At 39.8% G+C, this 27,451-nt stretch overlaps 2 protein-coding genes and 1 non-coding gene across 3 annotated transcripts; all 3 read right to left on the reverse strand.

Annotated features, from left to right (window-relative positions):
* Positions 1-18,385: 18,385 nt before the first annotated feature.
* On the reverse strand, positions 18,386-18,510 carry IWZ02DRAFT_t48. Its single transcript has one exon. It is a non-coding gene; the product is annotated as a tRNA-Trp (tRNA).
* A 1,727-nt stretch (positions 18,511-20,237) lies between these two features.
* On the reverse strand, positions 20,238-20,756 carry IWZ02DRAFT_232530 (uncharacterized protein). Its single transcript, XM_066762970.1, has one exon. The coding sequence runs from the start codon at positions 20,618-20,620 to the stop codon at positions 20,321-20,323; it is 300 nt and encodes a 99-aa protein (XP_066623861.1). The 5' UTR covers positions 20,621-20,756; the 3' UTR covers positions 20,238-20,320.
* A 1,043-nt stretch (positions 20,757-21,799) lies between these two features.
* On the reverse strand, positions 21,800-23,916 carry IWZ02DRAFT_448829 (uncharacterized protein). Its single transcript, XM_066767353.1, has one exon. The coding sequence runs from the start codon at positions 23,549-23,551 to the stop codon at positions 22,091-22,093; it is 1,461 nt and encodes a 486-aa protein (XP_066623862.1). The 5' UTR covers positions 23,552-23,916; the 3' UTR covers positions 21,800-22,090.
* Between the last annotated feature and the right edge of the window lie 3,535 nt (positions 23,917-27,451).

Raw genomic sequence — 27,451 nt, forward strand, 5'->3', positions numbered from 1 at the left:
GACCTATTTGCCTCTAAGAATTTTATTATCCTTAGGGGGGTCTACTAAGATCCAGGTTTAATTCTTAATAAGGGAATTATATTCTTCCCGCATAGCTCTCTGCTAGTCTAGGCTATTATAAGAATTAATAGCCTAACTATAAGTAGTAGGTTCCCCATTACTATAGAGTAAGTAATAAGAGATATCTTCCTCTATATTACTTAGGCCTTCTATAGTAACATAGCTGCTACTACTAGGGATTCTAACCTCTTTAAAGGTCTCTCTAAGAGGATGAGTTACTTCTTCTATAGGGCTATTAATAGTAGCCTCTATAGTAGTCGATTCCTTAGAGGATTTTTCTCTAAGGCGCTCACTTCTCCTAGGCTCCTCCCTACTAGTATCTATAGTAGTTATAGACCTAGATCTTAGTCTATTAGGAGGGCTAGTTATAGAAGAAGGAAATATAGGCTTAGTATAGTCTATATCTTCCTTATCTTCTATACTTTTAGTATAGGGAGAAGGAAATTCATCCTCTTTAAAGGTAACATCCCTAGTGCGTATAATAGCTTGTTTTTCTATATCCCAGCATCTATAAATATGCTCCTCCTTAAAGCCTAATAATATACTAGGCCTAGAGCGTAGAGAATACTTAGAGGATATAGTACGCTTTTCTCTAGGGATGTTTATAAAGACTTTACTTCTAAAAGTCTTTATATAAGAGAGATTTATAGTAGAAGACCTACCCTTAGCTATATTTAGCCGGGCTAGAGGCGAAATACCCTCTAGGGACTTCTTAGGGGTCCGGTTTAGAATATAAGTGGCGGTTTTAATAGCCTCTAGCTAGAAGGTAAGGGGGACCTTAGAATTTAAGAGAAGGCAACGGGTAATAGTATCTATTAACCCATATGTCCTCTCTATAAGCCCGTTTTGCTCTAGGCTATAAGGAGAACTCTTTTCTAGAGTTATTCCTTTATTTTTAGCTAGTAAATCTAGCTAAGTTCCCCTATATTCTAGGCTATTATCTAGCCTTAAAGACTAGACTTTACCATGCGGCTCTATAAGTTTAAGATAGTAAACTATCTTATTATAGGCTTCTCCTTTAGTAAATAGGGGGAATACCCATGTAAACCTACTATAATAGTCTATAAAGGCTATATAGTAGGTATATCCCCCTATTTCCTTAGGAGTAATAGGTCCTACGACATCTAGACCTATCTTCTCATAAGGTTTAGAGACCGCTACTAGTATAGTAGATATAGTACACTTAGATTTAGCTAAAGGGCATATAGAATAGTCTATTTTACTACCCTTAATAGGTAGTAGTGCCCTAAGAGCTTCTAAGTTTATATACCCTAACCTATTATGCCATAGGTTTAAATCTGCTATATATAAGTGATTTATAGTAGATTCTACCTTAGGTAGTATAAATAGGTTATTCTGAAGTAAAACTTCGGCATATATCTACTCTCTTCTATCTATAAGTCTTAAGTTCTTTATATCTAGATATATACCATGTGTATATAGCCTAGATATAGAGATAAGATTTATAGATAAATCGGGGATATAGAGAGCATCTAGAAGGGTTAGATTTATCCTTCTATTAGCGTACTTAAAGGTAATAGGTATAGTATCTATTCCTTTAGCATAGATCTCTCCTTTACCTAGTTTTATAGGTAAATTTACTTCTTTTAAAGAAGTAAAGAGATCTTTATGTCTAGACATATAGGCTATAGCACCGGTGTCTAGAATCTAGTTATTTAGGCCGGGACCCGCGGTAAAATAAGAGGTATAACCCGTAATGTATAGGGTATCCTCTAAATCCGTAGGACTACTATTATTTTCTTTACCCTTTAAATTCCTAGCTCTTTTATAGCAGTCCTTTTCTAGATGGCCATTCTTTTTATAATAAGAGCACTTCTTAGTACTCTTATTATTATAAGTAGAGGCGTTCTTTTTAGAAGAAGATTTCCCTTTATTACTAGTTATAGTAATAAGGGTAGTATTACTTTCTTCTTCTAGTTCTCAGCGCCGAGACTCTTCTACTAGACGCTCTATAAGGTGGTCTAGAGTAGTCTCTTCTTTTAGCCCTAGCTAGGCTACGGCGCTCTATAAAGAATAGCTACTAGGTATATTACTAAAGAATACACCTAGTTTCTGCCTCTCCGTTAAGGCTATCTTAGTCTAAGATAATAGGGTTATCTTATCTAATAGATTAGCCACCTAGGTATTAATATCTCCCGTATCTTTAAGGCTTAGTAGCCTTATAAAGTGTGAGACTTCCCATGAAAGTCCCTTAGATTCACATCTTTTTCTAAGGGCTTCTCCCATAGAACTTATAGTTCTATAATAGGCAACACTAGAATAAAGTTTAGGATCTATAGAGGTCCTAATAAAAGTCCTTATTCTAGTATTATTAACCTCCTAGGTAGGATCTTCTACTTTAGGTTAAGATTTAGAGTCTAGATGGGCTTTTAGCCCTTCTATAATCACTATATCATTTATAGTAGATCACTAAGACTCCTAGTTCTCAGGGCCTTTAAGTTTAGGAATGCTAGGGAATTCTTTTCCCATATTTCCTAGTAGAAGATGTTCCTTTCTTAAGGTATATTAAAGATTTTATACCTTATAGAGGTCTTTAGAGTATAAAACTCTATATACTTATAGTTTTAAGCGGAAACTATAAGTGTATGAAGTCTTAAAGTTTATTAGGTGCTAATGGGCCTGATGCACCTAATAGAAAGTAGGGAGATTATTAGAGTATTAATGTTTTCTCTAATAACTTAGCCGGGAGTAGAGATATAAGGAATCTGATTTCAGATCCTTGTCCGCCGAGTTTTTTTCTTCAAAACGGTATACTACTTTACTTACTAAGCAAAGTATTCGGGTCGATGCGGGTCGAAAACGTTTCGAAGTGTCGTAAAGTTTTAGTATTCCTCATACTAAGACACTAGCGGGAACTAGTATAAACGGGTAACGCTTAGGCCTAATATGGTATAGAGGCCGCGTAGCCACACCTTATATTAACGTAGTTAATAGAAATATAAGGAAATCCGGAGAAAGGTAGAGAAAGGTAAAGAATAGGTAGCGAATAAGGTTATTCTAGACTACTAGAAGGTTCTAGAATAGAATCCTAGGTAGATATAGGCCTGATAGTCCTAGGAAAAATTTAATAGGAGAAGAGCCTAAGGATAGGGCTTAGGATACTAGTCCTTACCCTAAAAAATGCCTTACTTATATAAATAAGTAGGCTTTCCCTAGACTTCTTTATAAGTTTAGCTTAATAGCTATCTACTAAGATAGTCTTACTAAGCCTTACTTATAAGAGCGGTCTAGTATAGAAAGAATAGTATATTCTTTCTTATAAGTAGGGAAGGAAGTAAAATCCTACTTATAAATTATAAGGCAAGCTATATAGTAATCTATAGATTACTATTAGCCGGGCTCATAACCTATTAGCGGTATTCTATAAAGATAAGTAATATCTTTATTATATACCGTATAGTAGATAGTTTATAGTAGAGAATGTAGTAGATTCTTTACTATAAGAGAACTTCCTTAAAGGACTAACTAGTAGGCTACCTAAGGGTATTTATATAGAAGAACCTATAGATTCTAGAGAGTTCTATCTCTAGGTAATTAGTAATAGGTTCTTCTATTAATAGAAGACAATTTCTAATTAATCTAGACTAGAAGATTCTAGGCCTTAGTAATAAGACAATCTAGAATAAGGGCTAGAATCTAAAAGAACCTAAAGGAATAAGTTCTTAGTAATAGAAGAGGTCTAGAAGAGTCTAGAATAGTCTAGACTTATTCTTAGGCCTCTAATATTAGTAGTTCGTATTATATGTAATATAGCTACTAGGACGTACTCCCTAACGGCTCTTATTAATAATAGTACTATCCTAAACCTAGTTTAGAGGTTAGTAGCTTAGAATAAGGGCCTAGTCCCTACCTAAGAGCTACCTAGTTACTACCTAAACGCTACCTTAGCTAATAGGTCTCCTCTTACCTTAGGACTAGCCTATTAGCTTACTACGACTATATAAGATAATTAAGGTTAGAGCTAAGCTATAGGCTTCTAACTATTCTAGGAGAGCTAAGATATAGTATTTAAACTTATCCTTAGCCTAGAATAGATTTCTAAGGCTAAATGCTATTTTAAGTACTTCTAGGGATATAGGCTATCTTTCTCCTAGGCTAACCTAGACTATAAACCTATAATTAAATAAGTATTATTAGAGGAATTAAGAAAGAAGGTTAGCCCTAAGGGATATATCTATAGTGCCTAGACCTATAGGTCTATAGTATAATAACCTTAGTAGGTTAGCTACCTAGGTCCTAATAGGACCCTATAGGGTATATAATTACTAGTAACTACTAGTTACCCTAATAAAGGCGGTTATGCTCTATACCTAGTAGCCTATATAGGTACTAGTAGGAGCCTAATCTAGGGCCTCCTAGAGTAATACGCTAAATTTAATAACGTCTTTAACGGCGATCTTACTAGTATATTAGCCTAGAACTTAGTATATAACCACGTAATTAATCTTAAGGACGGTAGAATGCTACTATAGTTACCTATATATAACCTATCTAAGAGAGAATTAAGTATCCTAAGAGAGTACCTAGAAAAGGCGCTACGCCTTAGATGGATTAGACTAAGTAAGTTACCTATAGGGGCCCTAATCCTCTTTATACCTAAGGCTAATAGGACTCTACGCCTTTATATAGACTACTAGGAACTTAATAAGGTTACTATTAAGAACTACTACCCCTTACCCCTTATTAGGGAGCTAATAGACCGCGTATTAGGGGCTACTATATATATAAAGTTAGACCTCTATAATACCTACTATAGACTCTAGATTAAGACGGGAGATAAGTAGAAGACGGCCTTTAAGACGCGGTACGGCTACTATAAGTATCTAGTTATGCCTTTTAGGCTAGCTAATACTCCCGTATCTTTCTAAGCATATATCTACTAAGCTATAGCCGGGCTCCTAGACTCTATCTATATTATCTACCTAGATAACATTCTTATATACTCCTAAAATAAGGTAGACTATATATAGCACGTAAAGTAAATCTTATAACATCTATAGAAATAGAAACTATATACTAAAATCTCGAAGTGCGCATTCTATATAAAACGTATTAAGTTCCTAGGGTTCATAATTACCCCTAATAGCGTCTAAATAGACGCTAAGAGGGTCTAGACTATTAAAGAATAGCTAGAACCGTAAAGCTATAAGGATATCTAAGTGTTCCTAGGCTTTACTAACTTCTATTACCGGTTTATCTAGAACTACTCTACGCTAACCTAACCCCTATATGAACTTCTATAGGAGGCTAGTTAGGCCCTAGCCGGTACCTTATTAGACGCTATAGAAGCGAAGAAGAAAAAGACTAGAAAGGGGCCTATAAGGTAGTACTAACCCTAGTACTAGCTAGAGGCCGCCTAGACGGCCTTTAAGTAGCTATAAGTAGCCTTCCTAGAAGGCCCCCTACTATAGTACTATAATCTAAAGCGCCTACTAACCCTAATTACGGACGCATCTAACTATATATATATAGGAATACTCCTATAGCTAGCTATTAGTAGTAATAGGGCTACCTATTAGTACCTAATTACCTACTACTTATATAAATTTATTACTATAGAGGTATAGTATAATACCTACGATAAAGAATTACTTATAATTATAGAGTGCTTTAAGACGTAGTAGTACTACCTAGTATATATATCCGCCCTAACGTGAGTCCTTATAGATTATAATAACCTCCGCTATTTTATAGATACTAAACGCCTAACTATAAGGTAGGCTAGGTACGCGGAGTTATTAGCGGAATTTAACTTTAAGATTAGCTATAAACCTAGCTTAAGTAACCCTATAAATAGTTTATCCCGCCGCCCTAACTATATAAGGGGCTTTAAAGAAGCGGATAAATAGCTAGTATTAGACGTACTATTACCTACTCTATAATAGAAGCTCTAAGTAAAAGACCTTAAGGAGTTACTAGGTACTACTATACCCCTAGTTACCGGCTAGACGGACGTGTTATAGTACCTACTTAAAGCGGAGGTACTAGTAAAGCTACCCTTAAAATAAGTCTAATAACGTGAGTAATACCCCCTTATAGCGTCCTTACTTACTAGTATTAGCTTAGCGCTAAGTCTAACGCCTTACTAAGAAGTAGTAGTAGCTACTCTTAGTAAAATAGTATATACTAACCCCCCTAAGTCCCTCCTCTAGCTACTTCTAGATAGCTAGAGGAAGGACCCTCTATCTTAGGAGGTCTATATAGACGGTATAATAGGGGTAGATAGTACTAGAGAGGGGTATTCTATAGACCTCTAAGGTCTTATCCGCCGGAATAGTAAAGTATAGGTGCCTAATAGCACCCTACTACGCGGTAAGATCTTTATACGGAATTATAATAACCTAGTAGGTAGATACTTTAGTGTTAAACGCACAATAGAGGTTATTAGCCGTAAATACTAGTAGCTAATACTAGCTAAAGACGTAACCGCGTATATAGGAGACTATAATGCCTACTAGTAAAATAAGCCGTAGTAGTATAAGCTATATAGGCTCCTTAAACCGGTCTAAAGACCTATAATACCCTAGTAACATTTTATAATAGATTTTATTATAGACCTTCTAGCCTCCTAGGACCTATTAGGACGCGAATATAATACTATCCTAGTCCTAGTAGATAGGTTTATGAAATACGCGTAGTACTTTCCTACGTAAATAACTATAAGCGTAGATAGCTTAGGTACTCTTATCTAGTATAAGGTTATTATAGTAACTAGGTGCCTAATTAATATTATCTTAGACTAGGATAGCCTCTTTATAAGTAACTACTAGAGCGCATTCTACTACTACTTAAGGATCATCTAAAAGTTAAGTATAGCGTTCTACCTATAGACTAATAGGTAGACTAAGCACTAAAACTAGGAGCTAGAGGCATACTTACGCATATATATTAACTATAAATAATTAGACTAGGCCTTATACCTATATAAGGCGGCCTTTACCTATAATAGTAAAGTCTACTTAATAACTAAGTTCGCTCTAATATACCTAGCCTATAGCTAGGTACCTAATCTCCCTAATAGCATGCCGGACGCTATAACCTAGATAGGAGGGAAACCGATAGGGCTACTATAGGGCACCTAATTAATAACGAAGGGGTTACTATAGACCCTAACATTATAGTACTAATAGACTCTAAGTAAGCTTAGTAGGTAGAGAGCTACCTCTACTAGCTAACTAAAATATATAAGAAGGCTAAGGAGTATATAGAGCGCGCCTAAGTACTCTAGGCTAAGTACGCTAGCTATTACTAATTAGATAAATAATTTAATATAGGAGAAAGAGTGCTTCTTTTATTAAAGAACATCCGTACTAAATAACTAATAAAGAAGTTAGACGCCTACTATCTAGGCCCTTTCCCTATTATCTAACGATATAGTAGGCTAATATATAAATTAGACCTCCTACTAAGCATAGTAAGGATCTACCTAATATTCTATATCTCCCTACTAGAACCCTATTAGGGCCTAGTAGATACTAAACCCTACCCTATTAAGATCGACGACGAGGGTGATAAGTACTAGGAAGTAGAAACTATTATTAACTATAAACTTACCCCTTAAGGGGTATAGTACTACGTTAAGTAGGTAGGCTATAGGAACGAATTTAATAAATAGATATATAAGAACGGTCTAGATAACTACTAAGAAATAATAGACGTATATAAGTCTACCTATAATGTTTTAAAAAACCCGGCTAAACATAAGTAGATAGTATCTAAAGAGGTAACTAATAGGCTAGCCCTAGTAGGCCCTATAAAGTAAGGATAAGGATAACCCCTAGGGTCCTTAAATAAACATAAAGGGGTAATAGTAGTAGTAGGGAGCCCCCTTAGGACCCTAATAAATAACACCCTATAGGAACTAGGAGATAACTTAGGTAGTAGCCTAAGTAATAACATAGATATATTAACTTAAAAAGAAGTATAGGAAGGATTATAGGGAGTAATAGGTAAGAGTAAGTACTAGATAGGAATAAGTATATCTTAGAAACTATCCTATAGACTTAGCCTAATATAAGTAGACTACTTCTACTAACTATACCCGTAAAAGACCTTAATCGCTATAAGAGTATTAAAAAGGACCCGATAACTCTACTAACTAGACCCTATATAGGAACTAGGGATAATAGGAATACCTAACCAGCATAAATAGATCCTATAGAAAAGAAAACCTAGCTTAGCTACTATAGTAAAGGGTGTTATAATAGGCGGGTATAATATATATATAATAGCTATAACTACTCTAACTCCTTATTTATAATAATATTAGCGGGCTTATTAGGGCTAAAGAGGCCGCTAGTATTCTACTATAGGTTAGCGAATAGGAACCTAAATAGGGTTATTAACTTACCTTCTAATACTCCTATATAGTATAGTAACTTACCTAATAATAATAACCTAACTCTACTAGCGTAACCCTCTTACTCTTTATACTATTACCTATAGCCTTAGTATAGTTCTAAGCTATATACTCTAGCGTGTTTAAATAGCCGAACTATAAAGCTAAGGGATATATAAATATATCTTACTAGGCTAGAGTAGTAGCGTTATACGTATCCTTATCTAAAAGTCTATAAGTATAATCTAGCTCGGCCTTAGAATAGGCTACTAGTAGAGGAGTAGTAGCTATACTACTAGTAGATACGAGAAGGGGAGATAAATAAGACGCCTAAGTCTAAGACTAGGTCTAGTAATAAGACTCTAACTTATTATACGCTATAGTATAGTAAGTATAGTTAATTAAGTACTTACGCTCCTCTAGTATAATGTTAACTACGTAGTAAAAATGCTTATTAATCTACTAATAACTAGTTAGTAACATGCCTAAGTAGTACCTAAATAGCATACCTATTTATACTAATTAGCTATAGTAGCGTAGTATATATACTTACTACTCCTACCTATTAGCGCCTTATAACTAATAAATAATATATAGATCTAGGCCTAAATAATTAAAGGGTTCCTAGAATAGTTAGCTATAGCCGTTTAGGAAATTAGCCCTAATAACTTACTATAAGTAAGCCTATAGCTTATAACTACTAGATAATAACATACTAGTATTACCCCTAGAAGAGCTACTAGGCACCTTACACTTATAAGGAGAGGTCTATAGCTTTATAATAGAAGCTAAAGGGTTACCTAGTAGCACTCTAGACTAGTAGTAAATATATTATATATAAGTAGGGTAATCTACTAGTAGCTAAGGCTAGAAATAAACTAGATAGCTATAAACCTTATTATATATAAGATAGGGGGGGGCTATAGTAAAAGTCATATAAAGGTAATAGATAAAAAAGATAGATAGTAGGTAAGATAAGTAACCCTATTTATACGCTGCTAGCTACTAACTCTATACCTATAAGCTAATACCTAGGCACTTATATATAAGCTATAAGGCTAATAATAAAGTAGATAACTCTATAGACTTAAATAAAGAAACCCTATTACTATATAATAATGCTTAGGGCTATAATAACGCTAATTACTAGCTAGAATATACCTAATAGTATAACTATACCCTTTATCGCGATGGCTATTAGACGCCGTCGCGATAGCTATTAGACGCTAGACGCTAGTAACGCGAGTATATTATAACTACGCCCTTACGCGATTACTTAATAAGCCGAAGCTAATTATAACTAAGCTACGTAAACCGGCTAAGCCGTATAAGCTAGTAGTGCTAATAGATAATAAATACTCCTAAGGATATATAGCCTACTTAACGGCTAATAAAACTTCATACGGTAATAAGAAGATTAATTTCTTATCTATTTTAATAACGTAACTAAAGTAGTAATTCGCGTAGTAAAGAGAGAGTTTAGTCTCATTTCACTTCTTATATAAATATATATAGAAGATAGAAGAGTATATAGCATCTTCTATATTTATAATAATTAAGAAGACTTTACTTAACTTTATCTTTTAACTACTTAACTTTAATTAAGTTCTTTTTAATTTCATATATATCTAACTAAGTAGATAGCCTCTAGGTAAAAGCCTACATATTAGCCGCTTAATAATTTATGATAGATATAGAAGATTATTCTAGGTATTATCCCCGTCCTACTTTTTTATCACCTAAGGGAGGTATTAGAATACCTAAACTAGGTATACTATATATATAGCCTAAGCCTTATATATGACTATCTATTATTTAAGAAGGAAATTTAAGTCATCTTAGTAAGGCATATTAGTGTTATCTAAGGACTAAAGAGCATTAAGTATATATTAACTATAGAAGTCTTTATAAGGCTATAGTATAGCGTATAAATATTAAGGAGGCATCCTCTCTATACCTACTTATAAGAAAGTAGAAGACTATTCTATGCGCGGATAGTATAGCTAAGAATTAAGCCTATATAACTAGTACTTAAGAGGAGTCTAGTAGTTAATAATAAACACCCTTATACGGAGGTACTAAATTACCTTACGAATTAGAGGAAGGAAGAGGATAGGTACTCTCCTTCTTATTATAATCTTTTTATTCCCTATTACCGGTTAAGCTTAATATATAAGTATAAGAGAAAGGTCTTTTTTACGTAATATAATTTTAGGTTAAAGAAGCTTTAAGGTATATTCTACCAGAAGAAGCTAATAACTATTAATCTAAGATTACTCCTCTTATAAAGGGATAAACCTAGGATATTACTATTTACGTAAAGATATAAATTAAGACTCTTAAATAAGTTATCCTTAACTTAGCGGAAAGGATTTTAAATCATTAAACTTCATTACGTAAAGATACTATTAAGTTAATAAGTTCATAGTATTTAGAAGAGAATAGATCCTAGAAGAAGAAGAAATACATACTAAGAGTGCCTAACCTACCTAAATTAATAAATAGCTAAAACCCTATATATGAGTATTAGTAGCTCCTTATAAATAATAAAATCCGTAGTAATAAGGACTACTTTAAAAGAGGTACTACTATAGATACTAAGGAAGCTATTATAAGTTACATCCTCTCTAGGATATAGGGTAAGGTAGTATAGTATTTAGTACTATTTCTTTATACCTACGCGAAGATAGATGATCTAGTCCTTAATACCGACTTATATTACTAGCTTAAGTAAGTATTTAAGAATCCATACCGGTAAAAGGATGTAAAGAAGAAGCTAAAGGACCTTTATTATAAAATTCCTATAGATCTTTAGAAGTTCTAGTTAGAGTTTATATACCTAGCTTTAGAAGCTAACCTTCCGTATAAATAATAGAAAGAGGATTTTTACTCTTTATTAGATTCCCTACTATAAACTCATTTAGTAGGAATTAAATAAGACGACTCTATTTCATTTAAAGAATACCTTTAAAAGGCGTACCCTATCACATAAAGTATAATTAAGTACTAAAACGGTTAAAATATATCTTTATCATCCTAGAAAGACCGTATAAAGAAATAATAATAGGAATAAGTAGGTAAATCTACTCTTTTAATAGGTAGAAGTTTAAGAGAATAGCCTTTTTTAAGGTCATTATAGAGATCTACTTCTTATATAATAACGGAAAATCTAATACATAAAGGAAAAGCGGAACTCTAAGGTAATATTAGACCCTACTATTAATATAGAAAATTTAGATACCTTATCTAATAGTACCTAGAAACTAAAGTAAAGATAGTTAATACCGTAATAGAAGAAGAAGGAGAAGAGTATATAATATTAGAACTATACTCTTCTTTATTAGAAAATAATAAGTCTTAGAGGAAGTCTCCTCCCTAAGATATAAGCTTAGAGCTCTATAAATTACTAATTTATAGGTGAACATTTATGACCTTATTAGAGGATACCCGTTTACTATATGAACTATAATTATAGCTAGTAGTTACGCTATACCTATTTATGTCCTAGTTAATACTAGCATAAATAGATCTAGCTTTATCTATCCTTAACTTCTTCTATAACTTAGGGAATTAGGGATTAAGAAAAGAAAGATTACTAGTAGGAACCTTAAAGTCTCTAGGTTTAACTAACGCATAAATAAGTAACTTAATTTCATTTATTAATTATAATTCCATTTCTAATATTAGCTAGTTATAATATACACCTTTATACTAGATATTAGGCGCTATAATATTATTCTAGGCCGCTAGTTCCTTATATATCATTATATTCTTCTAGATTACCGTAACTAATAACTCATTTAGTTAAGTCCTCTAGACTAAATTTCTTTTTTAAATCTTTTAAATGTTCTAAAATTATCTACATAAAGTAAAGTTATGCGGATAAACCGATTAATTTCTTTAATATACATCTCCGACGATATTAAAGTTAATAACTAAGAAACCTTTTTCACCTCTCTTATAGAAATTAACCTACCTATAAAAATACTAACGGAAGTAGTAGATCTTTATTCTATTATACTAGATAATATTAATAAAGCTAATAAAGATGAAGCCTTTAATAAATACCTTAATAATTATTTACCCTCTAAGTATAAGAACTACCGCGATGTCTTTTTAAAATAAGAGTCTAACTAGCTACTACCTTCTTATACGGGAGTTAATTATTAAATTTCTCTTACGCATAAGGATTCTCTATACCTACTAATAAGTCCCCTCTATGGAATATCTCTAGAACAGCTTACTATAGTAAAGGAATACGTCTAAGAGAACTTAAAGAAAGGATTTATTACTAAGAGTTACGCGCCCTACGCCTCTCTAGTATTAGTAGTAAAAAAACCCGGAGGTAGCTAGTAAATTTATATTAACTACTAATAGTTAAATGATTAAATAAAGAAGGACTTATATCCTTTACCTCTTATCTTAGAACTCTTATAGAGAGTAGGTAAAGGAAAGGTCTATATAAAACTAGATATTTAATAAGCTTTCCATTAAATCTAACTTTAAGAATAGTCTAAAGAATATACTACCTTCTATATAAGATATAGACTATTTAAATACCGCGTTTTACCTTTTAGGCTAAGTAATAGGCCCGCTACTTTTTAACATTTTATTAACTAAGTTCTCTTTAACTATTTAGATGATTTTATTATTACTTTTATAGATAATATTCTTATTATTTCTAAAAACCCGTATAATTATACTTAACACGTTATTAAAGTTCTATAATAATTACGAAAAGCGGGACTATAAGCTAATATAAAAAAGAGTAAGTTTTTAACTACTTATACGAAATTCTTAGGATATATTATCTCTACTAAGGGTATATTAATAGACCCGTAAAAAATTAAACCTATTTATACCTAGTAATTACCTATAACCCTCTAATCTCTTTAGTCTTTCTTAGGATTCTATAACTTCTATTAGAGATTCCTTCCTAACTACGGACGAATTAGCCGGCTACTAGAAAAACTATATTTAAAAGTAAAGTAGCGATAACTTAGGCTAGTTAAGGAAGAATCTTTTAGAAACCTTAAGAAACTAATATGTAGTAAATTACTACTTATAAACTATAATCTAACTTTAGATACTTATATAGAAATAGATATAAGTAATAGAGTAGTTACGGGAGTTCTATTATAATATTAAGAAAATTACGAATAGAAACTGGTATCCTTTTATTCTAAGGTAATGTTAGATGCTGAACTCCGTTACGGAATACCTAATAAAGAACTTCTAGCTATTATATAAGGACTAGAGGAATGGAGATCTATGCTTATAGGCCTTTATAAACCTTTTCTTATAATTATAGACTATTAAGCATTAGAATACTTTACTTCTAAGCACTAATTATCCGCATAATAAGTAAGATAGGCTAAGTAACTTACTAAGTACTAAGTCCGGTTTACCTACTAACTAGGAAAGGAAAATATTATTACGGATATTCTTATAAGAAAGTAAGAGTAACTTAAGACTTAAAAAGAGAAAGTAAAGGCTATATAAGAGTAGTATCTTATTCCTACTTCCTAGGTAGTCCTACTTATGATGATGGAGCTAGAAGTTTCTCTACTAATAATTTTCCTTAATAAACTTCTCTACGTGAATAGAGAAAACCTAGATCTTAAACTATAGAGAGAAATAGCCCGTCTTTAACCGGAAAATAAATCATATTAGAAGCTATAGGATGGATTACTTCTTTACTATAGCATATTAGTCGTTCCTAACTAGGATAACCTTCGCGTAAGAATAATTAAAGTAAGATATACTACTTACGTTACTACCTATCCGGAAATTAATAAAATGCGAAAGCTATTATGGTAATACTATTACTAGCCTAGCTAGACTTACATAATTAAGAGATATAGCCGAAACTACTATATTTACTACTAGAACTATGAATTTACTAATAAGATACCTAGCCTTCTATATCCTCTACTAATTCCTAACCGTCCCTAGTAATACCTAGCTATAGATTTTAAAGAGATGCTATAAGACTAAAAGGGATTTAATTATATCCTTATTATTATAGACTAGTTATCCTAAAGAACCTTTAGTTTACCTTACATGAAGAAAATTAATGCTAAAGGAGTATCTTAACTTTTTTATGATTATATCTACTAAATTTTTAGAAATCCTAAAAGTATACTATTAGATTAAGGTCCTTAGTTCATTTTAGCCTTCACGTAGGAGCTATATAAGTTAACTAGTATTAAATAACACTTTAATTTAGCCTATTACTCTTAGATAAACGGAATTACTAAGATAGTAAATTAGGTCCTTATATGCCGACTATAACCATTTATTAATTACTACTAAAATGACTAGTCTAATCTTCTACTATTAATAGATTTAGCTTAGGCTACCCTCCTATATAAGGCTATAGGTCTTATACTAGTAGAAGTAGACTTTAGCTTCGTACTATATATATATTATAACTAGACTACTTATACGATAATAACTACTTTACCTAAAGGTAGAACATAGTCTATAGCTTAGTCTCTCTAAAAAAGAAGATAAGAAGCCTATAAATATACCTATAAATTAATTTACTAATCATAAGAAAAGAACTACTAATAAGCTAATAAATACTATTATATACCTAACTTTAATATTAGAGACTTTATTTACATTAAGAAGACTAGCTAGATAATAGACCGGCTAAATCTAAAATTAGATGCTCCTAATACGGGACTATTTAAGATTACTAGAATAAAAGGATATTCGTACGAATTAGATCTTCTAAAAAGCATAAAGGTTATAAACCTTTTCTATACTAATCGCCTACGTAAGGTAGCTATAGACCTATTACTATAATAGAGATATACTAAGCTAGAACCCGAGGTTATTAATAACTAGTAAGAATAGGAAGAAATATAATTAGATAACTAACCCGCTTATACTCTAGTAAAGAGAATCCTTTAACGCTATAGTAAATAACCCTTATCTATATAAACTAATTTACCCTTATCTATCCTATTTTCCTATTTTAATTTTATTCCTTATCTTTTATACCCTTACTCCTCTTCCTCCTCTTTAGTAGGAATTAGAGCTAACTTCTTAAGTTTAGGCCTTATTACACCTTTAATAGCGCCCTAGAGAAAGTTATTAACCTAGTTATCTATTACGTAGCGAAAAGTAAGGTACTCTCTAGGCTATATCTTATCCTTATACCTTTTATATTAATTAGGAGGATAAGTACTAGTAAGGTCGCTTATAGTCTAGTTAAGGTTACTAGTACCCTAGACGTAGTTCGTATAATAACCCTATAAGAAACCTAGTAACTTATAGTAACTATAGAAGATATAAGTAGAGAGATTATCCTAGTACTTAGTATAACTAGTAGCCTAATTAATAACCGCGTATTAGATTAAGTAAGCATTACGTAAAGAACTACGAGATTCTATAGATATAATGTTAAAATAATCCTTAGAAACTAGGATAATAGTATAATAAGCTAAGTTACTAAGGCCTAATATATACCTTACGCGTTAGCTAGTTTTATTACTACTAAGGGATTTCTATAATAAGTTAGCTATCGCGTAAGGATAAGTAAGTAGTAATATATACCTTAGCGAGTTTTTTAAAGGCCTTATATAGGATGAAGACTATAATCTTATTAGAAGTATCTACCTCTAAGTCCTAATCTAAAGGTTCTACTAGTAATTCTATAGGTAAAGTAGCTAGATGAATAATGCTACTATTATCACCTTTATATAAAGGTATACTTAGTAGTATACTAATATAATAGCTACTAGAATGTATACGCGAAGGTAAAGTAGGTAAATTAGCTTACGTAATAGTTACGCGAGGATTTATAGGTAGAATAGTAATATATACTAGCTCTTAGGAGCTAGGTACTATACCTAGACTAGTTAGCTTTACTTTACCTTTTTAAAACTCTAGATATATAGATGATTAGCTAATTACGCGCGACGTCTTATATAATAGTCTTAAGTTACCTTAGCATCCTCTTAAGGCATTATATTACCTTTAGGATGCTTAGAGTAATAACATTAATTAGATACTATCGCGTAATAATTAGTTAAGCGTTTTTAGACCTACTATAAATAGGAGGACTTACTATTATTACTAGAGTTATTACTAGAGCTAGTTACTTAAATAAGAGATAGGCTAAGAGTAATAGGAAGATATAATAATAGAAGTAAGGTCTATTATTATTATTAAGGTAGTAGTAAAGAAGGTTAGTTAAACTATAAACCTAATAATAAGATATACCTAGTAGTCCTATACTTTACGCCCTTACTAAAATAGCGCTAGTTAGTTATCTATATAAGTACCTAATAAGCTAACTTAGGCTTCCTATTAGGGGGGGAATGTTATAATAGCTATTAGACGCCGTTATAATAGCTATTAGATACTAGATACTAGTAATATAAGTATATTATAACTACGCCCTTACGCGATTACTTAATAAGCTAAAGCTAATTATAACTAAGCTATATAAACCGGCTAAGCTATATAAGCTAGTAGTACTAATAGATAATAAACACTCCTAAGAATATATAGCCTACTTAACGGCTAATAAAACTTTACGCGGTAATAAGAAGATTAATTTCTTATCTATTTTAATAATGTAACTAAAGTAGTAATTCACGTAGTAAAGAGAGAGTTTAGTCTTATTTTACTTCTTATATAAATATATATAGAAGATAGAAGAGTATATAGTATCTTCTATATTTATAATAATTAAGAAGACTTTACTTAACTTCATCTTTTAACTACTTAACTTTAATTAAGTTCTTTTTAATTTTATATACATCCGACTAAGTAGATAGCCTCTAGGCGAAAGCCTATATATTAGCCGCTTAATAATTCATAATACCCTTAGGCTAGATAATATAATAACCTAATAGATAATACTACTACCTAACTCTATACTACTTAGTACTCCTAAGATAGCTACTTACTAATAGTCTAAGAATAGTCCTTTTAGAGGGGGGGATAGTATAATACTATAACTAAGATAGGGCCTAGAAAACTCTAACTAGAACCTAAAGAGAGCTATACTAGGACCTAAAGAGGGCTATATATATTAGTAAGAATATATAAATACCCTAAGAGATAAAACCTTATAAACTAAGATTTCGTCTAATATCTATACTAAATATATTATTATTATTTATACTTAATTTAACTCCCTATAGTACTAAATCTTATATCTTACTTCTTACCTATTAATTATTAGTAATTAGCATAATCTACTCTACTTAGTACTATAATATATAGTAGGTATAGTAATTTTAAAGTTCCTAAAAAAATTTATATATAGTAATAACTTATTATTATATAGGCTTTTTCTAAGAAATAGTAGCTAAACTAGAGAAGAGTATCCTATCTAGCTAAGTAAAGAGGGAGTATCTAAGTATTAAAGACTAGTTCCGCGGCTCACTTCCTAGAGCTAACTTAGTAGCGTGTGTAAACGTCTCTACATGGAACAAGCCCCTTGCATCCTAGCTCAGCGCGATCGTTGTCCGTTTCCACCGCCGCGTCGCGCGTCACTATTTCTCCAGCACTTACCTGTTAGACCGACACACATAAGGCGCGCTAGCTGTCCTCGTCCACGATTATTCTTTCCATCTCCTGGAATCATTCGCTGGAATCATTTGCAGGAACCGTCGTCTGCCGTCACAATGATCAGCACGCCGAACTGAGCCTCCGCTCATCCGCCCGACAAACAGACCGATCGACCGACGACCCACCGCGCCGACGCAAAACAGGAATCCAAAGCGGGCAAAGCGTATACGACGTAAAGACGAGCAGGCGCAGCGGTGGGTCCGACCGCCGGCCATTCTACAGAGATCCAGCCAGCCTCGCCGCACGCGGTCAGCCAAGCAAAAAAAGCGTCTTAGGTCGTCACGAACCAAACGGTCCCCCGCGCCTTGTCGATGGATTGCTCCACCACCACCGCCGCCGCCGCCGCCGCACAAAAAAGGCAAAAGAAACGGTTGAGGATGATGCGATTTGAACGCATAGCCTTCAGGAACTTCCTATGTTCTATTCCAGAGGCCTTGTTGAGGTCCTGGTCGAAGAAACTTCTGGAATCTGACGCGCTACCATTGCGCCACACCCCCGTTTTTGATGCAGGGATTTTGCGGGTTTGCAATTATGTCTTGTAGACAAAAGACCATCAGGGGGTCAGGGGGAAGTCTGGCTCCCGGCGCCGTAGTTTTGGTCCCTTACATATTCACAAGGTAATTGGGTGCTCGGTGCCTCTTTGGAACTACTTTTGAAGTGGAGAAAGCCATGGACGGGTTCAATGTTGTCAACTGAACTTTCTCAAAACGTTTCTATGGGCACTATCTGACTACGCGGACCCCATTGAGCATGGATTGTCTGGAAAATCGCTACGATATACAGGCTCACAATCACTGAGAGAAGCTATTATGAAGCGGTAGAGACGCTATCATTAGTCAATGATGCTTGTTGACCACCACTTGCGGGCAACACCTTGGCCACTTCGCCTGTTTGGTCGGCCAAGAAGCGCAGAGAGACAAAGGAGCGCGCGTCAATAAAGTATTCCAACGCCAGGTTAGAATTGCAAGTTGCCTGAATTCAATTCTCATCTCCTCACCACAATCGTTGTGTATTCGTTGTGTATGGGCTCGATATGTATAGGCGCAAAGACCAGAAACACCAAGGTCACCGCCAAAAGGAACAGACAGAGAGATGATGCAGCGATATCTGTTTCTTGAAGAGTCAAACGCCTGTCCAATCCTCCCGAACCATAGAGAAATAGAAATCAGAGAGCTCTCCTTCCGCCCAAAGAAAGCATCGGGGTATCCAACCCGCTAAGGGACATTCGTCTTCCACGCTTCCGCCAACGCTCCATCAATTCAGTTGGCAGCATACGCCTGAAGCAAGAAAGAGAACTGGTGTCGCTGAGCCGGAACCCCACGTTGAGGAGGGTACTGTAATGTCTCAAGCGACCTCGCTCTTTCCTCGACCCTTAAGCAACCAAAGCAGGAAAACTGACCAGAAACAGTATACTTACAATGTCCTCTTCCGCTTACGCTTGTATCGTACACCGAATCGCCATCATCAAAAGATCATACACCTCAGAGCTCAGACCTCCGCCCTGCCAGATCGTCCTTTTTCTCTCCCAACACCTGAGAGGCCGTCTGTAAATGTCCCATTGACGCCAGGCTAGTAGTAATATCGCCGCCGTGGGCGCGATGCTGAATACGTGCGCCGGTGGTATCTTTGGTAGCCGGGGCTGCTGTACGTCGTGGGGTAATTTGTGCTCCGGTAGACGACGCGTCGGCGCGGCGACGTCGCGATGATGAGCCAGGCGTCTGCAAGTGTTTTGCGTTAGTCTGCAAAATTGTTGATGTGTGGCCCGCTGGTTGGCGTAATTGCGCGCGAAGTGCACGGATTATGGGAGCACTCGCGCGTTCGCGCTGATCAAACAGAGACAATCTTTCGAACGAAGAAATGTTGAATGAACACAAAAGTTGGTGGTCGATTCATCGCGAAGGACTTACGCAGTATTCCCGGTATCCAGCCCAGTAGAGTGAGCAGGATGTTGAGACAGAAGTTCAGGCCACAGCCGCGCTTGATCAGAACGACGAGTGGAGGGAGGAAGATGGCGATGAGGATGAGGAGGCAGTCTTCCTACAGGAGCGTGTCAGTGAAGCAGTTTGGATTAAGAAACCAGTATGTAGTCGACCGCGACTGCTCCCGGTCAACCCGGACGTGGCGGAAGGCAGGAACGTAGTAGTGAACGAAATATTTGGAGGGATGAAGAAAACAGTGAGATGCGAGGGCGCAAGAGGTAGGGATGCGGTGTACGTACTGCCGTCGACATTGCGCCTGGACTATGGATGTCGCAGAGTGGTAGGGTATGCTACTGAATGCGGAATAGTCGGAGGATGAAAGGTTGGATTATGTTTTAGTGATTATGCGGAAGGATAGACAGCCGTGGGATCCACCGGAAAGATGCAAGATGCAGTTAGGTTGTCGAGTGGGTAAGAGACCGACCGGGTCGAGGAGAGAGGTGGTGGTGGTGTGTGCAGATGGGATGGGTGGTGAGGCGGGTTGGGTATGAAGTTGGGTTGACGTCGCCTGTGACATGCAACCAAAGCTAACCAACCCACAGACAGCACAGCCTGACCACAGCGGTGGAGCGCAAGTAAGTAAGTAACTGACAGGAAAGCGGAGTGAGGAACGGACTAACAAGCACATTAGAAATATATCCGCTTTGAAACACGTCCCTAACCCCCGCCGTCAGCCAGCCGCACCCGCACCCGCACCCAGCATCTGCCTACCATGGCGGCAGTGCAATCTTTGACAGTAAGAGCTACATGCAGCTTATTCTGACCTGACCTCACCTCCAAAGCCCTCTCTCGCGCAATTAGACATGCAGAAATCCAGCCTCTGCGCATGTCGGGACTAAATTTCCACGCGCCGCCGCGCTCTCATGGACCTGACCCAACCGAACTTCCTTGGCCACCATCATGGACACCAACATGAGCAAATCCCAGCTTCCCCACAAACAAGGACAGCGCCAATCCGAGACATTGCCGGCGGATGCTACTCCGCTCCCTTTGGCATACGTCATAGGAAGCGCGCGGGATGGTCGCGGACCGGGTCAAGCAGACGGAGGCGCCATTGAAAAAAGGGCAGAATGGGCGCTCGACGAGGTAGACGGGGAGGTCGTGGGTTTCGGCTCGGTCGAGCTACCCGGGCTTGCTTGAGCTGCCCTCTCTGCCCGTCCCGCCGTGTTGCGCGCATGAAAGGTTGTACCTTGCGCTGGGTTGGCGTCAACTCTGTTCCCCGCGTCTGTCGATTCTGCCTTGGCTTCTGCCCATCTGTCATGCTACACTGACCGCGCACAGAGTGGTCGGATCTTCAGACTGGGTCGCGTCAACGAAGAAAACCGGAATGTGGTCAGCAGATTTCGTTGTTGGCACGTCGTGGTGTACATTCTCGTTTCCCGCCCAAAACCCAAACGACATAGGCAAGCTTTCCGAGACGATGCGCGATGTAGCCCGGTACTAACCGACGCGCGTTCTTTGCTTGGCAAGGCAGGCTGATCAAATGGGAAGAGCTGTGTTGGTGAGGATTCCCCCGGGCGAAAAGTCGAGTCGGGCTGCATGGTCTTGGTCGGACGGAGACTCGGTGACCATATCCGATCCGTCGAGGGTTGCATGTTGACGTCATTGCTCTTCCATGTCGTAGAAAACCTCATGTGCAAACAGCCACAGTATCATCGTGTTAATGCTGGATGCTGATGACAGCCGTCACGCGCAAGTCGGTCTTTTGCCACTGCAGGCGTTAGCATGGGACTCAGCCTTGTCGGGTGCAACCCGAAGTTCTTCACAGCCTCGCCGGATTAGACTGTCGACCGTGCAAAGTCATTATGCAAGTTTTGGACCAATCGATTTTGGCTTGAAATCGCCGACTCTCATCTATTTTGGAAAGTTGCACAGCTCATGTGAAGAGCAAAAACCCACCAGCTCCTTTGATGGAATGCGAGACTGAATCAAACCCCCCTGTGCCCTGTGATATGCGCCTTGTGCCCGGTAGCAAAGAAATGGCCGCTTGCTCGACTTTATCGTCGCCAACGAGAAGCAAATTTTGGGAAAGTAGCAACGTGAAACAAGAGAAAAAAGGCAGAGTGAGTAAATCTCACCCTCGCGTCATCTGGCGCACTCAAGATCCAGCATTACCACCCCCTCTTGCCCGCTTGGGACCGCCACCATCTCCATCTGTGCCTGCCTCGTCTCTCGGCCGCTTGTTGGGGACGAATTGCCTCGCGTTGGCATTCATTCCCCTACCGGCACCAGGGCCGCCATCACCACCCTGGACTTGACCCTGATTTCCTCCTCCTCGGCCCCTACCGTGACCACCACCTCTTCCTCGCTGACTACCCGGGCCTTGTTGGCCACCGCTCTGTTGATTTGGCGCATTACCAGCTTGGCCACCGCCACGTCCACCTGGCCTTGGGATGCCGCCGCCACGTGGAATCCCAGTGCCACCTTGACCGATGATGTTGCGCAGCGCCTGGGGGCCTGTGCCAGCACCTTGCGGTTGTCCCTGAGGAGGTCTATTTGGAATTCCTGCTTGCTGCTGGTTTTGGAATGGAGGAGTCGGCAGCCCTTGTCCCATCTGGCCTATTTGCTGCTGGCCAAATGGCGAGTTTGGACGGAACTGATTGCCCATGGGACCGCCCATGGCACTACCAGGGCGTGGAATGCCGGTACCAAATGGATTCCCAGGCACAGGCTGGCCTTGCTGGTTTTGAAACTGGTTCATGGCGGCTTGTGGACGTTGTTGACCTTGGTTTTGTTGGACTGGAGCCCCTTGACCAAGTGGCTGCCCTTGAGGCTGTCTGGGAGATGGTGCTTGTTGTTGATTTTGCTGCGGTGCTTGTTGCTGCTGTTGCTGCTGAGCAGCTTGAGCAGTGCCAGCAGGCTGTTGAGATGGAGCCGCTGCTTGCGCTGCTGGCTGCTGTTGCTGCACGGGTGCTGGCTTGGCATCTTTAGCAACATCCCAGACCTCGACCACTGGTTTCTGTGGCGTCTCCTCTGCTGCCTTCTTGACGACTTCAATCTTGGCAGCAGCAGTGCGTTCCTTATTCTGCGCCATGTTGACCTTTAGCGCCTGGCGCTTCTCCATCATTGCAACAGCAGATTCCTTGGCTTGCTCGCCCTTTTTTCTCAATTCTTCAAGTTCTTTTTCATGGGCTTCCGCGAGTTCCTTGGTCTTTGCCTCGAGTTCGGCCGCGAGCTTCTTCTTGACGTTGTTGGAGAGAATGCTCTTGACAGTTGCGTTGCTGGTCAAAAACGCCCGAATCTCGCCATCTGACAAGTCTTCAAGGCGTACTTTGGGGGCAGCCTCCGTCTGAGGAACTTCAACCTTGACAGGAGTCGCGCTGGAAGCCTCGTTTTCGGGCGCGGCAGCACCAGAAGTGGAGGACACTTGTTCGCCCTTGATACGTTCCATCTCCTGCTGGTGCTCCGACTTGATCCGTTGAATCTCGGCCTGGTGCTCCTCCTTCAACTTTCTCAGCTCTTCCTCGTGCTCGACCTTGGTCTTGGCAATCTTTTCCTCATTCTCAGCCACCATGGCGGCCTTACTGTCCCTGAGTTTGGTTGTGAGAGTGCCCTTCATTTGGTCAGCCCGAGCCTTGAACTTGGCTTCTGCCGCAGCGATCCTCTCCTCCGCATCCTTTTGAATGGTAGAGATGCGAGCGGCAACGTCGTCCGCGCCACCCTCCGTGGCGTTGGCCGATGCGGCCCGGAGAGCCTCAACCTCTTGTTGAGCGACGACAAGATCCGATTTGGCCTTCTCCAAGGCTTCGAGGGACTCTGCATTGGCTTCATCTGATGAAGTTTGGGCAGCCGCAGCCTGCTTGAGTTGAGAGACTTCGTTGTTAGCAGCATCCACTTGCTGCTGAAGATTGCTCTGAGCTATGGTTAGCCTGCCTGTCTCTACGACCGTGAGTGCACCTACGACTTGAGCCTCCAGCTCTTGCACTCTCGACTGTTGGGATTGGAGGCTCGACTGCTGCGTTTCGAGAGTTGACTGTTGTGATTGTAGAGTGCTCTGTGAGGCGTTAGTCACTGATTCTGATTAATCAACTGTAAACTTACGATTTGCCCCTCAAGTTCCTGCACCCGAGCCTGCAAGGACTCGACCTGGCTTTGAAGTTCGGCAGCTCTAGCAGACTCTTCGGCAGCCTTTGCCTCGGCAGCATTCGCCCGCGCTTCGAGCAAAGCGACCTCAGGGCTTGGAACACCAGATTCCTCAACCTGGCCTTCCTCTGCGTCTTGTGGCTTCTCAGTCTCTTTGGGCTTTTCGGCAGTGGCAACGGCCTCGTTCCTGGCAGCTTTCGTGGCCTCGAGCTCCTCCTTGACTGTGGCGAGTTCTTGAACCGCCTGATCGCGTTCTTGGGTGATGTTCTGGACTTGCTGGTTGTGCTCTTGGTCCCTGTCCCTCGCCTGTTGCCGCAGCTTCCTAACCTGTTCCTTAAACTGATCCACCATCTTGGCCTTGCGTTCCTCGAAACTTTGCTCGGCCTCCTTCTTTGAAGTCTCAGCGGCATCCTTCTTCGCTTGTTCAATCTGCTTCTCAAACCCAGAGATTTGAGTCTGCAATTCTTGAATCTGCGTCTGCAAAGGTTCAGCCTCGGCGACTGCCTGGTCCTTCTCCGTTTGCAGCGTCTCAATCTTGTTCTTCATCTCGGCCAGCTCTTCAGGGTCAACGCGATCATACTTCTGCAGAATGTTTTGGGTACGCTTCTGCCAGCGGTCGCGGTCCTCCTGAAGTTTTTCAAGCTCGCCAGCCTTGAATTCGACATCGCTTTCCAGCTCGCGCACCTTCGTCTGCAGCGGCTCAATCTGGGCCATTAGATTCTCCACCTCCTTAACCTTGTCGGCCAATTGAGCTTGGGCCTGGCGAGCCTCGTTGCGGAGAGTGACGCTGCTCTCGCGGAAGAGATTGAGTTCATTAATGGTCTCCATGAGCTTGCTGTGCGAAATGTTGGACTGCTCCTTCTCAAGAACGTTTTGGCGTTCTTGGTTGAGCTTCTCACGAGTCTGGTCAAGTTGGGCCTGAGTGTGATCGAGCTGCTGCTTGTAGCGCTTGGCCTCCTGCATGGAAAGCTCGTACTGGACATCGACAATTTCCTTTTCGCGACGAAGATAGCGAATAACCTCCTGCAGATTCTCCGTGTCCAGAGGCGGCGTGGCACCAGCGTCTGCCTGTTCGCCACCCATGGACGCACGACTCTGCTTGAGAGCAGAGATTTGTAAGCTGACGGTTTCAAGCTGCTGGTGCAGTCTGCGATTTTGGTCGTTGACCTCCTCACGACGCGTCCTCAGATCCACGAGCTCACGCTCGTACCTGATCTTGGTTTCCTCCCAACTGTCCTTGCTGGATTCGAGTGCGGCCTTGGCCGCCTGAGCCTCTGATTTGAGCTCGCCGACTTCTTCCTTGAGTTCATTGTATTCGGTGCGGACCCTTTGTAGGTTTTGGGAAGCCTCGGCGTGTTTGATGAGCTCAGCCTCGTAGTTTTGCTGAGCACTTTGAGCAATGCGGGCCTGGGCCTTGAGATCTTCTTGACACAATTTGGCAGTTTCCTGGTAGCGTTCGCTCTCGTCCCTGAGACGGGAGGCTTCGCCTTCGAGAATGGTCTTTTGTTCGTTGAGGCGAGCCATGTCCTGTTCATGAGTGCTGCGAACATTTGACAGCTCGGTGTTGGTCGTAGCGAGCTCGTCCGAAATCTCCTCCACACGTTGCTCCAAGTCCCTGATTTTGGCATCCTTCTCCTCAAGGGACTTGTCCATCTCTTCGCGATACATTTCGTGGGCCTCACCAATGCTTCGCAGCTCTTCTTCACTAGACTGACTAATCGCCTTGTACTGTTCCACATCATTCTTGGCGGCTTCAAGCTCATTGCGGGCAACTTCAAGGTCGCGCTTGAGATCAGCAACCTCCACAGCCAGCTCCTGCTCGCGGGTGAGTTCACCAGAATCAACCCCATCGGCTGAACCATCCTGCGCAGCGCTCTCTTGGCGAGGAGTAGGCCGAGGCTGCAAAGCCAGGGCTTTCTCCTCTGCATTGCGAAGTTCGATCCGGAGCTCGTCGACGCGCGCTTGGAGCTGATCGCGCTGCGTCTTGGCAGCCACAAGCTCTTCCCTAGTGTTGCTGAGGCTCTTGACAAGGTCGTCAATTCTTGTCCTGTTCTGTTCAGACTCGTATTCGCGGCGAAGAGCAGTGCGTTTGCCGTCCTCGACCCCATCGTCGAGCTTCCGCTTAACAGACTGAAGCTCCGACTCCAGAGTGTCGATGCGATTCTGCAGGCGACGACGGTTCTCAGATTCGGCGAGCTCGCGTTCGTTTTGCAAGTTTTGAAGATCAGCGATCATCTTGTTCAGACGGGTGCGCTCGTCGCTAAGGGCGCGATTGTCCTCGGTAAGACGAGCCTCGATGCTCTTCCAGAGCTCCTTCTCAGCCTTCAAGTTGGCGGCCTCGTGCCTCAGTCCTTCCACTTGGGACTTCGACTCGAAAAGCTCTTCCGCAACCTGGGCAGTCTTCAAGTCCTGCTTGGCTGATGTCTCAGCCAGGTTCTGTGACCTCTTTTGCAACTCCGCATTTTCATTGCGCAATTGGTTGAAGTTTGCTTGGAGAAGCTCAAATCTCTCCTGAGCGAGAGCAAGTTGTGAGCTATTTCGATTAATTTCGATTTGCAAGTCACTCTTCTCCTTGGCCAATCGATCGGCCTGTTCCTTAATCATAGTGCGATCGGTAACAGACTCCTGGCGGAAGGCGTCAAATTGGGTTTGCAGGTCCTTGAGCAGTTTGGCGTATTCTGAGAGATCTTGGTGGGGAGCAGTGCCAGGGCCGACGCTCTGGGAAAATCCACCCGCCGGCGGGGTCGACGGTCCAACAGATTGTCCGAACATTGACTGAATGTCGGTTCCAGCTGGTATGTGTCCTCGGTGAGTTACCATCCGGCGGAACATGTCCCTCTCCCGCTGGTAGCTCTCGGCGACAGTGTTGAGCGTCTTTAGCTCATCCTCGTAGCGTCCGACCTTGCGCCTAAGCTCCTCCAGTTCCTCGCGGTCCTTCGCGGTTTGGTCCTCCTTGGCCTTGGCCTCTTCTCCTTCCATGATTTCTCCTAGCTCCCGGGTCAACCTGAGGAGCTTGCTGTTTTGTTCCTGGAGATCCTCAATATTCCTGAAAAGCGTGAGACGTTCGGTGATGTAGCGGCTAGTGTCGGTGACACCCTCTTGATGTTCCACTTCGCCACGAACAATCTGCTCGAATTGAGCTTGGTCAGCCGCGCTAAGAGCCTCCATGCCCTGGTCGCGGACAGTGAGCTCGAAAAGCAAGGCCTTGACCTGCTGACTGAGATCTTGCATCTGCTGCCGAAGCATGTTACCCTCGCGGTGAAGACCTTCTAGCTCGCCGGAAGCCTTGCGCGCTTCTTTTCTTGCTGCATCGCGTTCCCTGTTGGCTTCTTCGAGAAGTTCAGATATCTCCACAACATTCTGTTCCAGCCTCTGG

Source organism: Phyllosticta citriasiana, assembly GCF_038021145.1.
Source record: "Phyllosticta citriasiana strain CBS 120426 chromosome Unknown IWZ02scaffold_5, whole genome shotgun sequence".
NCBI lineage: Eukaryota > Fungi > Ascomycota > Dothideomycetes > Botryosphaeriales > Phyllostictaceae > Phyllosticta > Phyllosticta citriasiana.